Here is a 17246-nt window from a genome sequence, read left to right as displayed (position 1 = left end):
AAGCTATCTGCTGCCGCAGCTCCAAAAGCAGAGCCGTGAGAGCAGTGGCTGAGTGGGATGAGAGGGCCCACTCAGGACACAAGATCCACTTTCGGAGCGTCGGGCAGCCTTGGTGAGTCTGAAGCAGGGGAGAGATCTGGCACCGCTTCAGGCCTTCAGTCCCTTTGCCAAAGCTTTTGGTGCAGAGAAGCCTGAAGGAGTGCAGAACCGTACCCCGAAGACTTTTCTTCTCTCTTGCATGAGTGAAGCTACACACACACGCACACACACCCATGTCAGCTTGCCACTTGTGCAGCCCGGTTCCCCTTTCGCCCCCCAGCCAGGCCGCCAAGCCACAAAGGTTGGGGATCACTGTGCTAGAACAGGGTCCCCAATCCCCGGTCCATGGACCGGTACCGGGCTGCGGCATGCCAGCAACTGGTCCACACAAACAAGCAAAGCCTCATCCATGGGATGCAGGCAGCACACACAACCATGCAACCTCTGGCCTGCAGAAAAACCTCTCTCCATGAAACCGGTCCCTGGTGCCCAAAAGGTTGGGGACCTCTGTGCTAGAAGATCCATAGGAGGAAAAATCCCTCCATTTATTAGCTTCTAAAACAAGAATTGTCTAGGCCAGGGGTAGGCAACCTTGGCTCTCTTATGACTTGTGGACGTCAACTCCCAGAATTCCTGAGCCAGCCTGGCTCAGCATGGAAACCTCTCCCTTTCCCCTCAGCATGGCTGGCTCAGGAATTCTGGGAGTTGAAGTCCACAAGTCATAAAAGAGCCAAGGTTGCCTACCCCTGGTCTAGATGGTAGTCCGCGGCTTACCATTACAATTGGGATCACAATTTCAGTTGCTAAGCAGGGCAGCTGTTAAATGAGTCATGCCTGATTTTATGAACCTTTTACCAGGGTTCTTGAAGAGAATCACTGCAGTTGTTATGCGAAGCACAAAGTTGTTAAGCAAATCCTGCTTCCCCCACTGATTTTGCTGGTTGGAAGCTGGGTGAAAAAAGCGCCAATAATGATCGCATGACCCCCCTAGGATGCTGTGACTGTCATAAGTGACATTGCCAAGTGTCCAAATTTTGGTCATGTGACCTCTGCGTTCTGCAACAGTTCAAGGTGTGAGAACTGGTCACAAGTCACTTTTTTCAGTGCTGTTGTCCCTTTGAATGGTCACTAAACAAATGGTTATAAATTGAGGACTTGCTATAATGGAACTACAAAAGCATAAAAGAACAAACTTTCCCTTTCATACAGGTGGTTCTCGACTTACAACAGTTCATTTAGTGACCATTCAAAGTTACCACAGCACTGAAAAAAGTGACATGACCATTTTTCACACTTAATGACGACTGCAGCATCCCCATGGTCACATGTTCCAAATTCAGACGCTTGGCAACCGACTCATATTTATGACAGTTGCAGTGTCCCGGGGTCATGTGATCCCCTTTTGTGACGTTCTGGCATGCAAAGTCAATGGGGGAAGCCAGATTCACTTAACGACGGTGTGACTAACTTAATAAGTGCAGTGATTCACTTAAGAACGGTGGCAAGAAAGATTCATAAAACGGGGGGAACACTCACTTAACGAATGCCTCTCTTAACAACAGAAATTTTGGGCTCAGTTGTGGTCACAGGTCGAAGACAACCTGAATTACGCCCGAGATTAGAGTGCAGAGTTTTTGCTTTGCAAATTAATACCGGTTCTCCTTGAACCCTGAAATGTTTTGCTTGTCTTCTGCCTGGAAAACATTTTGCTAAGCTACGCTCCCCGAAGCCAATCGCAGAAAGATGCTACCAACGTCTTTCGCTTAGCACAGCTCACCTCTATTAAGCAGATGAATGGGCAGAACAGAAGGTAGCAAGAAAAGAGAAAGACACAGAGAGAAGAGAGAGAGAGAGAGAGAGAGAGAGAATGAGCGTGCAGCTTTGGATCGGTTCGGTGCAAAGCGCTTGCTGTGGTACCTAGAGGTTCCTGAGCAGCATCCACAAAAAGTTTTTCTGCACGAAGTAGCTTGACTGGAAATGAGGGGAGAGTAAAAAAGTTAGACCAGATGGCTCCTACCCAACCAGACACGTTGTAGAAGCAAGGGGCAGGGCTTTGTTTAACAGAATAACAGAAAGACAGAGTTGGAGGGGACCTTGGAGGTCTTCTAGTCCAACCCACTGCTCGAGCAGGAGTATATAATATCAGACAAGTGGTTGTCCAATCTCTTCTTAAAAACCTTTAGTGATGGGGCATCCACAACTTTTGGAGGCAAGTGTTCGAGAAATTCCTCCTTAGTTCTCTCCTTGATTAGTTTCTATCCATTGTTGTTGGTTTTTTTTTTGTTCTGCCTTCAGGTGCTTTGGAGAATAGGATGACCCCTTCTTCTCTATGACAGACAGCCCCTCAAATATTCAACCAAACTCAACAAAACCCCAAGTAAAGCTAATCTTGATCTTAACTTCTGTTCATTACTTCAATCCAAAAATGAAATAGATTTAAATTAAATTAAATTATTTTTTTAAAAAAATATTATATTATATTATATTATATTATATTATATTACATTACATTACATTACATGACATTACATTATTATGTTATGTTATGTTATAGTATGTTATAGTATGGTATAGTATAGTATGGTATAGTATAGTATAGTATAGTATAGTATAGTATAGTATAGTATAGTATAGTATAGTATAGTGTAGTGTAGTGTTGTGTTGTGTTATGTTATGTTATGTTATGTTATAGTATGTTATATTATATTATATTATGTTATTATATTATGTTATTATATTATATTATAGTATAGTATAGTATATATTATATATTATTATTATATGATTAGTATAGTATAGTATAGTATAGTATAGTATAGTATAGTATAGTATATACCAATGGTGGCGAACCTATGGCACGGGTGTCAGAGGCGGCACTCAGAGCCCTCTCTATAGGCACACGCGCCATCACCCCAGTCCTATGCCTTCAGCTGGGTTTTATAAAACCTTTTCGCTTTAGGCCTCCGCCACCGTGTACACAAAAAAAAAGGTTCAATCAGTCAATTTCAACTTCTCACGGGAAAAAAAAAGATCTTGCAAAGATGGAATTGATTGATTGAACTTTTTAGTCCCACCCAGTCTGCTGTAACCACTGCAGCCACGCCCACCCAATGGGCCACACCCACCCAATGCGCCACATCCACCCAATGGGCCACACCCACCTGGCACCCAACGATGCATAAGTGGGTTTTGTGTTGCAGTTTGGGCACTCAGTCTCTAAAAGGTTCGCCATCACTGGTATATACTATATTATAGTATATTATAGCATATTATGTTATATTATGTTATATTACGTTATGTTATGTTACGTTACGTTACGTTACGTTACGTTGCGTTACAGTACAGTACAGTACAGTACAATACAGTACAATACAGTACAGTACAGTACAGTATAGTATAGTATAGTATAGTGGATTGGATGATTAGATTAGATTAGATTAGATTAGATTAGATTAGATTAGATTAGATTAGATTAGATTAGATTAGATTGGAAAACATGCAGAAGCAGTTTTTACCTCCCCCCCCCAAAAAAGCCCGTATATCTTAACAATTTATTTTGAGAGACCTAATACGAGGTTGTTATTTGGGATTACAATATTGAAATTTATTAGCAGTGTTAGTAGTAACCTAGTTTGCAATTCTTTGTTAATTGATTTATGCTTTAATTAAATATATGTATATATATTATTTGCCTCTAAAGATTAGTTAGATTAAAACACCCCCAGGACCCTCGAAATAGGTATCCCAGGGAAGTTAGATGATGTTCCCCCAAAAGTGGTAATTATCAAATTAATAGCTAAAATACATTCACCTTAGGGATTGTTTTTAATATAGAGGGAGTCAAGAGAAGCACTAATTTAATTTTCTATTAAATGACCCCTTCCCAGTCTGATGCGTCTGATTGGATTTCACTCCAAATATTCTTAGCCAGCATGGCTTCATCTATTAAAATTGTCTAATCTTGACAATTTTAAAATCTATGGACTTCAACTCCCACAATTCCCCAGCCACCCATGCTACCAGGAGGATTCTGGGAATTGAAGCCCACAGGTCTTAAAATTGCCTAAGTTGGACACCCCTGCTCTATAGGATATTCCGTATCTCTTACATAGCATCTGGCTTGGCCTAAAGGCCATCATGTTATTTCAGGTAATCTGTTCTAATAGATTCTAGAAAGCGTCAATCTAGAGATCCACATCAAATAATTTATGATACCAGCTTATCTTGTAACACACGAGACCAATGAGTCAGATTATCTAATTTGGCTAGTCCTTATGACTATATTAAAATGCTCAACTACCCAAAAAACAATAACCAAAATAAAATCAATTTTGTCAAAAGTGTTTTGTTTTTTTTTAGGACTGCATTTGTGGACTGGAGCTTCACCACCAGCTGGTCTTCACTTCACCCGTGGTTCACTTCCTGCACAGAAGATTCCAGAAAGTAGATCAAAACCTTGTTTATGTCTAGAACAGGGGTTTCCAAATTTGGCGACCTTAAGGCTTGTGGATTTCAACTCCCAGCGTGCCTGGCTGAGGAATTCTGGGAGTTGAAGTCCACAAGTCATAAAAGGGCCAAGTTTGAAGAGGCATGATCTAGAATCAAAACAATTTCTCCACATCTATTAAAATTCTGCGTATATTTCAGCCAGACATTTGTCTAAGAGCTGAATAGGAGATGCCCACATACGTGTACGCATGACTAAAGGTTTGGAGAAAACAAAACACTGTCCACACTTGTCAGCAGGAAATGGAGCCATGCACGGCAATGTCCCTTTAAGAGGCAGTCCTCAGCTAACAACCCTCAATCAAGAACAAAATTTCCTATGTTAAATGAGGCAGCAATCAGGTGAGTCCTGGCTGATTTTTCAACCTTCTTTTGCTGCGGTTAGGTAAATCACTGCAGTTGTCAAAGGAATCAGCTGGTTGTTAAGTGAATGTGGTTTCCTGTGACTTTTGCTTGTCAGGGGGTTGCAAAAACTGATCACATGACTTTGGGACACCTCAACATCATAAATACATGCCAGTTGCCAAGCATCCAAATCTTGATCGCAGGGATGTTGCAATGGTATAAAATGGTGGTAAGTCACTCTTTTCAGTGTCATTGTAAGTTCAAGCAGTCACTAAATGAAGTTGTAAATCGAGGACTACCTGCAGTGGATTATCTATCCTGATTCTCCAGAGATGATCATCTAACAACACTGCTGGCTGAGGGATTCTGGGAGTTGAAGTCCACAAGTCTTAAAGTTGCCATGGTTGAGGGCCCCTGTTCTAATCCAACCCCCTGCTCAAGCAGGAGATCTTATACCATCTCAGACAGGTGGCTGTCCTGTCTTTTCTTAAAAACCTCCGGAGATGAAGCACCCACAACTTCTGGGGGCAAGTAGTTCCACTGGTTGATTGTCCTCACTGTTAGGAAGTTTCTCCTTAAATCCAGGTTGCTTCTCTCTTTGATTAGTTTCCATCCATCGTTTCTTGTCTTGCATTTTGCTGCTTTGGAAAATAAGATGACCCCCCCCCTCTTCTTTGTGGTAGCCCCTCAAATACTGGAATACGTTTTATGTCATCCCTAGTCCTTTTCTCTAGACCAGTGGTGGCGAACCTATGGCATGGGTGCCAGAGGCAGCACTCGGAGCCCTCTCTGTGGGCACACGTGCCGTTGCCCCAGCCCTTCTTGCCCCCGTGATCCCCTCCTCACCAGCAGCCCTCCTGGAGAAGAGTTGTTCCCGAGTGTGGCCCACGTGGAGCAGTGCAGCCAAGGACATGGCAGCCAGGCAGCATAGAGAAGACTCTGCCCTCTCGCCCCATTGCGCACAGTTGATGCTGCAGGGCGCAGGCAGAGGGCGTGGCTGCCATGGCGCTGCTGGGAGATCTGCAGTGGGCCCTGGAGATGATCAGTGGCCCTGCGGGCAGGTGGGGTGGGGGCAGAGCAGGGGCGGGGCAGGGTGTGGAACAGGGGTGGGGCCAGTTTTTGGGCACTGTCTCTAAAAGGTTCGCCATCACTGCTCTAGACTAACCCTACCCAATTCCTGCAACCGTTCTTCGTGTTTTTGTCTCCATCTTAGTTGCTTTTCTTTGCACTTTTTGCAAAGTCTCAACATCTTTTTTGTAATGTGGTGACCAAAACTGGATCTCTCCATCAAGACTAGCCAGGAACAGGTCAACAGATAGTCTAAACACTTTCTATGACTCATCCAGTTTTCCCCAGAAAGGAGACAAAGTGTTCAGAACAATCAAGAAAGAAGTGAGGATGGTGCCTTCCTACCCCATGGTAAAATTGAGATTCCAGAAACCATGGGGATGCTGCCAGGGTTATAAGAGTGAAAAACAGTCATAAGTCACTTTTTCCAGTGCCGTGATGATTTCGAACGGTCACTAACTGAATGGTTGTAAGTCAAGGACCACCTGTAACTAGATAGTCCTGATCTGTCACTGTAGCTAAGTTGAATCCTATATGCATCTCACTAGCCTCTTCAAGTCAGGGCAGAAAGAGGCAAATTAAGAATATTAAGAATTTTTATCTTGAAAAGGTCTTGACTTTAGCTCACAATCTTTGGAGATATAAATGCAGCCTACTAACTGACTCAACATCTTCCAAAGTCACTTGAGATAGAACACAAAATCATAGGATTGGAAGAGAGCTTAGAGGTCTTCTAGTCCAACCCCATGCTCAAGGCAGGTGTCCTTCTACCATCACAGACAATAAATCTCCAATCTTTTCTTGAAAACTTCCAGCAATAGAGCACCCACAACTCCAGGAGGCAAACTATGTTGAAGTCCGCACTTTCTTAAAGTTGCCAAGTTTGAAAAATATTGGGCTATACCCGTGGTAGGCAACCTTGGCTCTTTTATGACTCGTGGACTTCAACTCCCAGAATTCCTGAGCCAGTCAGCTTGGAAACCTCTCCCTTTCCCCTCAGCATGGCTGGCTCAGGAATTCTGGGGGTTGAAGTCCACGAGTCATAAAAGAGCCAAGGTTGCCCACCCCTGGGCTATACCCACTGAGCCTTCATTTGACCCACTGTCCATGAATGGCCAGACTGTCCCCTTGCTAGAGACCGAATGGCAGCCATTTTGTTCGACCCACATTTGAAATGGTTGAGCTGCTGTGGTTCCACTGCATGCTACATGGATTCACACGAAAGCATGACTGGAACTAGGATTAGTTCTATCAGCAAAGCTGCATCCCGTAGATGTTTAGGCCTTTCGCTTGAACTAAACCTGCAGTCTGATCTTCAGCACTCCGCAAACCCTCACCCACTGTGGAAGGCGGATAGTCAGGGGACCTATGTGCTTTGAACAAAGTTTGCAAGGAACTGATGTTGCCAGAGAGAACTCTGCCTTTCTTTGTTCAAAAACAGGGATGTCTGACAAATGTCGGTGGGTATATGAGCGTTCTTTCTTTCACTGTTGTTGGGACCAAAAGAAAGGTAAAGAGATACAGGTGAGGGAAGAGAGGATTATGGGAAATGATCACCATTTTGTTGTCACTTCAGAATCGCCTTTCCCAGCCTGGTGTTCTCCCACTGAGCAGGACCAGGGCTTTTTTTCTCATAGAACGCCCAGAACAGAGTTCCGGCATCTTTTTTGGATGGAACCTTGTAGGGTAGGCAAGGCGGGTTGTATGACGTGTGTGAGTTCCGGCACCTTTTTTTGTTTTTTTTTAGAAAAAAGCACTGAGCAGGACTATAACTCCCATCATTCTTCAGCCACCATGATTATGAGCTGAAGACTGATGGGGCTCAGCCCAACACACCTGGAATACAACAACTTGGGAAATCTGGTTTAAGTCCTTAATTTAGGGAATCGAGACCCATTATGCTAGCTCTCCTACAAAGCACGGATCTTCCTGGTACTTTTCCATTTCTGATAGCGCAGTGCCAGATCTCAGCAGTAATCTGGAGGCTGCTGCAGCACCTGCGTTACTACTCTCTGAAAGTCATATTGTCACGGGAAAGGCGGAAAAAGAGGACCAAAGACCCACTGCTACAGGTTGTCCATACAAGGCATGTGGACATGGTTTCCTAGCAGGAGATGCGAGCGGGTTGAACATTCACAATGTTTGTTTGAATGGCTCTCGAATCCTTGTTGCTAGGATGCGTCACACACATGACACAAAGAGAACGGGGACACAGACATAAAGAGAAAGAGAGTGAGGTGGAAAGGCATAAAGGATAAATTTTGGTAAAATATACAGACCTTGGAGATGATTCTGGCTGCTGTTCTTTCCTTAAAGAGAAACATAAGTATGTTATTCATTCATTCATTCATTCATTCATTCAGGTAGTCCTCAACTTACATCCACAACTGTTAAGTGAGTTTTGCCCCATTTCACGACTTTTCTTGCCGCAGTTATTAAGTGAATCACTGCAGGTGTTAAATTAGTAACATGGTTGATAAGTGAATCTGACATTTGTTAAGTGAATCTGACATTTGTTAAGTGAATCTGATTTTGCTTGTCAGAAGGTCGCAAAAGGGGATCACATGGCCCCGGGACATGGCAACAGTCATAAATATGAGTCTGTTGCCAAGCGTCTGAATTTTGATCACGTGACCACGGGGATGCTGCCATGGTCATAAGTGTGAAAACTGGTCATAAGTCATTTTTTTAGTACCACTGCAACTTTGAGTGGTCACTAAACAAACTGTTGTTAAGGCGAGGACTTCCTATATTTATTAAATTTTTATGCTGCCCATCTCATTGATCCAGCGGCTTACCATAAAATAAAAAGTTAAAAAAAAAGTACTACAAGTCAATTAAAATTAGAAGAATTAAATAGAAATGTTAGCAATGAAGCCATGTCTGCAGTGAGGAAAAACATGGATCAGGAACTCCAAACAAAACTGAGTAACAAAACAGAAGAAAGACTTATAGGCTCACGCAAAGAGGGCCTACGACAACTCGCTGCCACCAACGTACCGCCAACTCACCATAGCGCACGTCTCCATGGGACAACGTAATGCAAGATAACTGTTGTCTAGATCAGTGGTTCTCAACCTTTTTAATGCCGCGACCCCCAACCAGTTGTAAGTCGAGGACTACTCGACCGGTCGTAAGTCGAGGACTATTCAACTGGTGCAGCACCGTTTGCAGAATGGGACTTTTGGCGGGCTCAGCAGGGCAGAGACAGCCTGGACAATTCCTATTGGCTTTTGAAAGCCAATAGAATTAGACTCTATTTAAGAGAGTCTATTCTATTGGCTTTCAAAAGCCAATAGAATAAAAGGGAGCAGCACAGCTAAGGAAAAGGGGGAAAAATGGTGGACTGCATTGTTTGGTGACCCCGGTGAAATGGTCGTTTGACCCCAAATGGGGTCTCGACCCACAGGTTGAGAACCGCTGGTCTAGATCCATTCGTCTCTTAATATTATTAGTAACATTATTAATAATAATAGTATAGTTATCTCGTATTGAGTTGTCCCGTGGTGACTTGTCCCACTGCAAGCTGGCATGGAGAGCTGGCCACAGCGAGTTCTTCTATTCCAGTGCAAAGATACCCCCCAAAAAGACCCTAGACCCAAATGAGATAAGACAAGATAACCTTTATTGTTACTTTTTTGTGTTAACACACTGGCACATATTTTTAAAAAAATGCTCTCAAAAGATTCCACCCAAACTAACATCACTATCTGGGACAGAATGCTTTAACCAATTGTCTGTTGCAATGATGACACAGCAGTTTCTCACACACGCACACACACACACTGGTTTGTTCTTAAATCTAGCTTCATGTAATCCATTTTAGGCTCTAAGGATCGAACATTAGCAAACAAAATAGACAGTGGGGACACTCTACATCAGGCATGTCAAACTCACGACGTCACGTAACGTCATGCAACATATCGGGCCAGTTTTGCCATTACCGGCAATGGGGTGGGCACGGCTTCCATGTGATGCGTCTGGCCCGCGGGCCGGCAGTTTGACACCCCTGCTCTACACAGATTAGCCTTTCGCCTAGTTTAGGGATAGGCAACCTTGGCTCTTTTTATGACTCGTGGACTTCAACTCCCAGAATTCCTGAGCCAGCCATGCTGAGGGGAAAGGGGAGGTTTCCATGCTGAGCCATGCTGGCTCAGGAATTCTGGGAATTGAAGTCCACGAGTCATAAAAGAGCCAAGGTTGCCTACCCCTGGCCTAGTTGTTAGCCCTCCACGTTTGCCTCGTTTCCTCACACTGCACCCTTTTTTGAAGATGGTCAGCGTCTGTAGGAAACTTCCCTCCTCAATAAATAAAGCTGAATACAAAGAATGTGTTTGAAAGGATGGACATCAGATTTTCTATGCTGGAGGTATTAAAAAAATGAGGGCTCATTGACCCGTACGATATGTTCATGTGATCAGTTTGCCTTGTTTGGGGATAGTGTATTAAAGTATAGAAGCAGATTAATGGGAAACACTTTAAATGTTAATTTAGTGTTAAACTATAAACCAAAGTTTTGGAATTTGACTGTTTGTATCAGGAATTGTGGCTGAATTGGGTATGAGGCAGTGGCTAAAAGAATTATATTAAGAAATTGGAAAAGGAACAGAGAGCACAGCACAGCACAGCACGGACCAGAACAGAACAGAATTCTTTATTGGCCAAGTGTGATTGGACCCACAAGGGATTTGTTTCTGGCACGTATGTTCTCAGTGTATACACATAAAGTTATATCATTCCAAAGATATAAAAACTTTTATCATTCCAAATGCCATATTATATCATTTCAGATGACAAACAATGTATGATTTTTGTCTGTTTTGGAAAAGGCAACATTTTCTACTAGTCAAAAGATGCAGCAATATGTGTTATTATTCCCCAAACATTGAGATAATCCTGAATATTATTTTGTATTGTTCATAGTATAGTACTGAGTTTATTAGGGAAGCAGTGACTCCTGGACAAGTGAAAAATGTTAGGTGGATTTTGCTCTTTCTTTTCTCTCAGCCTCATATATTTTTTTTTTTTTAAGTTTTCATGTCCTTTAAGATTAAAGATTGCCTCGTTAATTGTGTATGCATAAAACAAACATTTAAGAGATAGTTTGAAATATTGCTTTTCAATAAAATAAATTCATATCATTTTGGTTCTTATCTTCATTTGCTGCTTTCATAGCTATTATATATTTTCAAACAATTAAGCTGAGACAAAGTTTATAATCAGCTAGCAAAGCTGTGGAACATAGCAGTGGTAGGATTCAAATATGTGAACAACTGGTTCTCTGTGTGGATGCCGCTTCCGGAAGTCCATTCTGGGCCTGGGCAGCAAAAAATTAGCTACTGGTTCTGCCGAAGTGGTGCGAACTGGCTGAATTCAACCACAGGAAGGAAGAAAGGAAGGAAGGAAGGAAGGAAGGAAGGAAGGAAGGAAGGAAGGAAGGAAGGAAGGAAGGAAGGAAGGAAGGAGTGGTGGGATTCAAATATGTGAACAACTGGTTCTCTGTGTGAATGCCGCTTCCGGAAGTCCATTCTGGGCCTGGGCAACAAAAAATTAGCTACTGGTTCTGCCAAAGTGGTGCGAACTGGCTGAATCCCACCACTGGAACATAGGCTTTGTAATTCCTCCCAAGCACACTCTTCCTTTGAATTATTCCATTTACACAGCAAAGGATAGCAACCTTTGACAGATGACTAAACCTAAATCCCCGTAGGTACAGGAAATTGCAGCCCTCTGACAAAACTTGCTTTTTGTCTGCACAAGCAAAGAGAAAGTGTGTTTAAATGATTGAATCATATTCCCCTAGGCAGAGTATGGACATTTGCAGGAGCTATTTAAGCCCACTGGCTTATGCAAGGGAAGTAGAATGAGAGATGACCGGAATTCAGAGATGACCTTGAAAAGAAATACATAAGCTGGTAGCAAAACATAAGTTAAGTTTGGAGAAAGTAGGAGGGATGGGAGAGAAACTTAAAACTGCACTCCTTGACTCTCTAAGGGGCAATTGCTGTGCAAGGGTTTCAAAAGTCTGTTATTATAAGCTGTTTTCATAAAGTAGACTTGCAGTGTTTCTTAATGGGGTCTGTTTCCTGATTTAGCTTATCTCAAAGGGCTACCTCAGCATTGCTGGCTGGAACATTCTGGAAGTTGGAAGTCCACACATCTTAAAATGGTGGAAGGTTGGGAAACATTGTCTTACACCAATGAGAATCAGAGGAGGTTTCTCTCCAACATCTTCCCATCCCAGACTTAATTCATATATTTGTCCATTTTTCTTTTCCAACCACTCATCTCTGTGGTTCTCTACAATTCCTCTTTGCTGGGATTTACAACTTTGTTTTCAAGAACTTCTGCATAAAACCATAATAATCTTGTTTCAGGTGCTAGGCTTATTTTCCCAGAAGTCAGACTTGGCCGTTACTAACCTGAAAGTTAATCCTGATTTGCTCTTCAGGTTTCTCAGGAGCTCGAGCTGATTCAAAGGTGGAATGAGCCTAAATTGGAAAAAGGACAAAATCAGTTTCAGGCAGAGAGATGGAGGGAGGGAGAGCGAGAAGGAGAGGGAGCGAGAGGGAGCGGGAGCAAGAAGGGAGAGGGAGAGAGGGAGGGAAAAGAAGGGGAGAGGGAGGGAGAGAGAGAAGAAGAGGGAGCAAGAGGGAACGGGAGCAAGAGGGGAGAGGAAAAGGGAGGGAAAAGAAGGGGAGAGGGAGGAAGAGGGAGAAGGAGAAGGAGAGGGAACGGGAGCAAGAGGGGAGAGGGAGAGAGGGAGGGAAAAGAAGGGGAGAGGGAGGAAGAGGGAGAAGGAGAGGGAGTGAGAGGGAACGGGAGCAAGAGGGGAGAGGGAGAGAGGGAAGGAAAAGAAGGGGAGAGGGAGGGAGGGAGGGGGAGAGGGAGAGGGAAGGAGGGGAAGAAGGAGAGAGAGAGGGAGAAGAAGAGAGAAAACACAAAAACCACCTTGTGGAAAGTTCTCCCCTCTCTGGGTTTTTGTGTATTTAGCATATCTTACAAATACAGAAGAACAGGAGGTGAATTAGGAATTTTCCATTTCTAGATGTTCTCCAAAAGCAGGATGAGATAAAACTAGCATGAGAAAGGAGGGAGGTGTCCCACTATGGATGACCGACAGGAAAAATTGATGGTAGTATATAGTGCAATATATGGCAAGAGCAAGAGCACTTAAGAGTTATATACTGCTTTACAGGGCTTTACAGCCCTCTCTAAACGGTTTACAGAGTCAGCATCTTGCCTCCCTCCTCCAACAATCTGGGTCCTCATTTTACCGACCTCGGAAGGATGGAAGGCTGAGTCAATTTTGAGCCGGTCAGAAGCAAATAGCCAAACTGCAGGCAGCCAGCAGTCAGCAGAATTAGCTTGTAGTACTGCATTCTAGCCCTAGTGAAATGCTTGATCCCTACTAGATCCCTCTCGTTCTGTTCAGACGGCATGATCGCCAATATTTTCAGCCACAGTGTGATACTATGCAAGACCTCTATCTCAAATCCTTTTGCCACCCCCTGGGGGGGGTCACAGCCCACTGTTTGAAAACTCCTGAAAACTAGACTGAATTTCCTTGCATGAACTTCTTTTTTCACCATGTCCAGGAACCGATTCATTATTCAGATTTGGAATACAATGTGAACATCGTTAGCTGACCATTCATGCATTCCTTACCTTGAAATTGATCAGCAAGACTGAATGACTCGTTAAACCAATGAACAAATTGCCCCCCTCCCCAAATTTGTTTCGAATGAATTAGTCCCGACCATACAAGATTGTTGCAAAAAAGCAGTGTGACACGTAAATGACCAACGCCTTCATTATGACATAAGCTTAATGGGAATTCATATAACTTTCTTCAGAAAAAGGTGTGATTTTGTTAGATATACTGTGCTTTTGAATAAAAAAAAAAAACCTGGGCTCAAGGAATCATACAATCACCAGAATAAAACACAGAACATGCAGCTGAACATGAAAATTTTAACAAATTTTACCGGTCTGCAGGCTTTATTTGAGGTCCTAAACACGGAGATTTTTTTTTCATCAGTTACTATTAAAACAATCTGACTTCTACCAGCTCTGGGTTGCAAAACCTCAAATGACCACTAGATGGTGACAATGGGACACTACAGATGTGGTCCTTTCCTGCCACCTAATGATAGCCTGTAGTTTGGCAGTCCAGATCTGGAAACATTGATTCAAGTATAAAAAATGAAATATTGGACGGTGCTCACTCCCGGTAGCGAAAGACACACTGTGAGTTGTTACTGGAAGCACACACAACAATCAGGCAAAGTCAACATCGCTGGTCATGCCTCAAAGCAATCATTTACAAAGGAAACACAACATGGGTGGTAGAAACAAGATACACTCCCACAAGTACACACATGCACACACCACAAAAAGATATTGGGTACTGGTTGTGCTGAAGCCGGTGTAAAAGGAAAAGGAGAGTAAGGAGGCAGGAGAGTCAGCAAAGGTCAAAGAGAGATGTTAGATCATCTGTCCAAAACTGAAAAAAGACTATATCCTTCTCTAAAGGTAGTCCTTGACTTATGACCACAATTGAGCCCAAACTTGCAAAGAAATGACGGTTGTTAAATGAGTTTTGCGACCTTTCTTGCCACAGTTGTTAAGTGAATCATTGCAGTTGTTAAGTTAGCAACACAGTTGTTCAGCGAATCTGGATTCCGGTTAACTTTGCTTGTCGGAAGTTCGCAAAAGGGGATCGCATGATCCCAGAACATTGCAACTGTCACAATTACATGCCAGTTGCCAAGAGAGAGACAACTGGACTGGATGGAACCAGAGTACAACTGTAACGGCATATGGGAATGACCTTGGGAGACAGGGGGAAAGCAACAGCTAGGGCAGTGTTTCCCAAACTTGACAATTTTAAGGCATGTGGACTTCAACTCCCAGAATTCCACAGCCAGCGTTGCTGGCTGTGGAATTCTGGGAGTTGAAGTCCTCATGCCTTAAAATTGTCAAGTTTGGGAAACACTGAGCTAGGGTAACGGTGGATAAGAGGCAGCTGAGTCTGCAGAGGCAATGGGGACATGGAAACATGTCAGAAGGAACCATCCCTCGTTTCTGAGGCTGTAAAGGTGAGGGGAGGGGAGAGAAAAATACTCTCAGAGTTGCAAAATTCTGTTAATGCAACCTTACAATATAGTAGAGCTAATACTTCTGGGCGAGCTTCTGGTCTGGGCTATCTTGAAAGGCTGACCCACCTAGTACAAGATAGTTTAATAAGCTAAGACTTTGTTCCCACACACATTTAGCCTAGTTACTTAATTAACTACTTTTCTAGGTGTTCTAAATACAGTTCAACAGCCAACCCACTCAAACTGTTGACTCCACACACTTCAGGCTCTGCCACAGAAAAATTAACACAGGTTAGCACAGGTGGGGTCCTTGGTGTTCTCTGAGCTTGGTTGCTTGGTTGCAGACATTTTATTACCCAACTAGGTAACATCATCAGGGCTAGAAGGAAAAATAAGACCCGGTCTTATTTTCGGTGGATGTCTTAGTTTGCAGCTGCCTGCCTACTCCATCCCACCATCTGGTTGACCGCACCATGAGTTGAGGTGCTGCCGCCATGAGTTGAGGCGAGGCAGGTGGGGGGGTGGCCTGGCTGTGGGGGCCCTGAGGTAAGCATGTGGGGGCGTGTAGGGCAGTTCCACCCTCCCCACCTGCCTCACCTCAACTTGTGGCAGTAGCACCAGTACAATGCAAGCTTTCTTCCCCATTGCAACAGCAAGCAACCAGACAGTGGGGTGGAGTAGGCAGTCTCTTAACTAGAACTTATTTTGGGGGTAGGGCTTATATTAGGTGCACACCCAAAAATCAGGCTAGGGCTTATTTTCTGGGGGGGGTCTTATTTTTGAGGAAACACGGTACAAATATTCCCTTCTATTGCTACTAAACTTAGGACGGTGTCAAAACCCATTTCTATTTCATTTCTACCTATCTCCTCTGATCTAAAAACAAATCTCACTTTCCCCTCGGTTCTGCCATACTCCCAAGGGGGAGGGGGGATATGCCTGTGGGGTTATTGCTTTCATTTCCTCTATTCACTACAATGTAATCTTTTGTTTTGTTTATTGCTTCTGTGTCCGCTGCCCGTTACAATGTAACAATTTGCTTCCTACACTGCATCTCTCTCTGAACTTTCCTCTCCCTAGCCTGTCAGCTAGGAAAAGGAGAGGAGAAAGAAATACAATCTCCAGAGCCTGGCTTATTTCTCTGGTCTCAAAAAGAGGTGCAAAGAGCTGCTTGAACAGCGCGCTATGACCGGAGCCGGACCAATGTTATCTCCCCTTTCCCACGATGGACTTAACACCTGGAGATTGGCCGGTCTGAACCATCCGGATGAACTGTGAGATGGGGTTTGCTTGGGGACACTTTAAAGTATTGACCTGTAAAGGAATCCCTCAGATCCTGTCTATTATGCCTGCTATCAACTACTTTTAATAAAAGTTCCTGTTGGAGGAAACCGTCTCCAAGAGGTCTGCTTTCTTAAGATTGGGATTGAAGTGGGCCCTTACAGACGTACAATTAACATCTAGTTAAGCATGTTGATATAACCCCAGTGAATACACAGAGGAAGGAAATAAGGCTTAAAGATTATGGATGGAGGCAGGAGAAAAAGAGATATGTGCAGTGGGGTAGAAAAGCCATCAATTGAGAAAATATGGGAGACAATGAAGAAGTTTGTAGGAAGCACAGCTGTCTAGAGTACGGCTCTCCAAACTCAGCAACTTTAATACTTGCAGACTTCAACTCCCAGAATTCCTCATGCTGGCTGGGGAACTCTGGGAGCTGAAGTCCACAAGTCTTAAAATTGCCCAGTTTGGAGACCCCTGCTCTAGAGTGAAAGTAATTTGATGGCTAATGGACCAATATCTGTGTTTACATCATGCCAGGCCAGGCTAATGGCAGAAATCAAGTATTATTCTAATTTAGGAAAAGCCAGTAACCAGAAATAGCGGTGTAAATTCAAGATAATTCAAATATATGCTGGGTTAAGCCAACTGAATTCCACCACTGTACTCACCTGCTGTCTTCTACTACAGTAGCTTGAAAATGTCTTTTCTTAAGCTGTGGGTCACAGGATGAAGTCAAAAAAGTCAAGATGGCTTCCACAATGGCCTGATTGAAGTTTCTATCTTGATTTTTTTTAACCATACCCTTCAGATACTTCTGCGGTCACAATGCCCAGCACAATTTGATATGCATGTAAAAGAATACACAATCCTTGGTTTGATGGTCCACCCGAGGTGATTTTTGCC

The 17246-nt window shown here is 43.4% G+C and overlaps 1 protein-coding gene across 14 annotated transcripts in view; it reads right to left on the bottom strand.

The window, feature by feature from the left end:
• Positions 1-17246, bottom strand: part of KCNQ2 (potassium voltage-gated channel subfamily Q member 2) — a 117551-nt gene that overhangs the window by 27525 nt on the left and 72780 nt on the right. For 7 of the 14 annotated variants that reach the window (XM_039350304.1, XM_039350910.1, XM_039350377.1 and 4 more), the window contains 2 exons: positions 12381-12449; positions 8238-8267 (listed from right to left, as the gene is read on the bottom strand). In XM_039350304.1, the coding sequence (XP_039206238.1) occupies positions 8238-8267; positions 12381-12449 (99 nt within the window). Of the gene's footprint in view, positions 1-1956; positions 2011-3532; positions 4462-8237; positions 8268-12380; positions 12450-17246 lie in introns of those variants that run through there. The other 7 variants (XM_039350057.1, XM_039350996.1, XM_039350149.1 and 4 more) reach the window with 3 other exon arrangements.

The sequence above is a fragment of the Crotalus tigris genome, unplaced genomic scaffold (assembly GCF_016545835.1).
Source record: "Crotalus tigris isolate CLP2741 ecotype Arizona unplaced genomic scaffold, ASM1654583v1 scf7180000017536.10889498, whole genome shotgun sequence".
Lineage (NCBI taxonomy): Eukaryota > Metazoa > Chordata > Lepidosauria > Squamata > Viperidae > Crotalus > Crotalus tigris.
The sequence above is the reverse complement of the archived record's forward strand: the minus strand, read 5'-3'. Positions and strand labels throughout refer to the sequence as shown.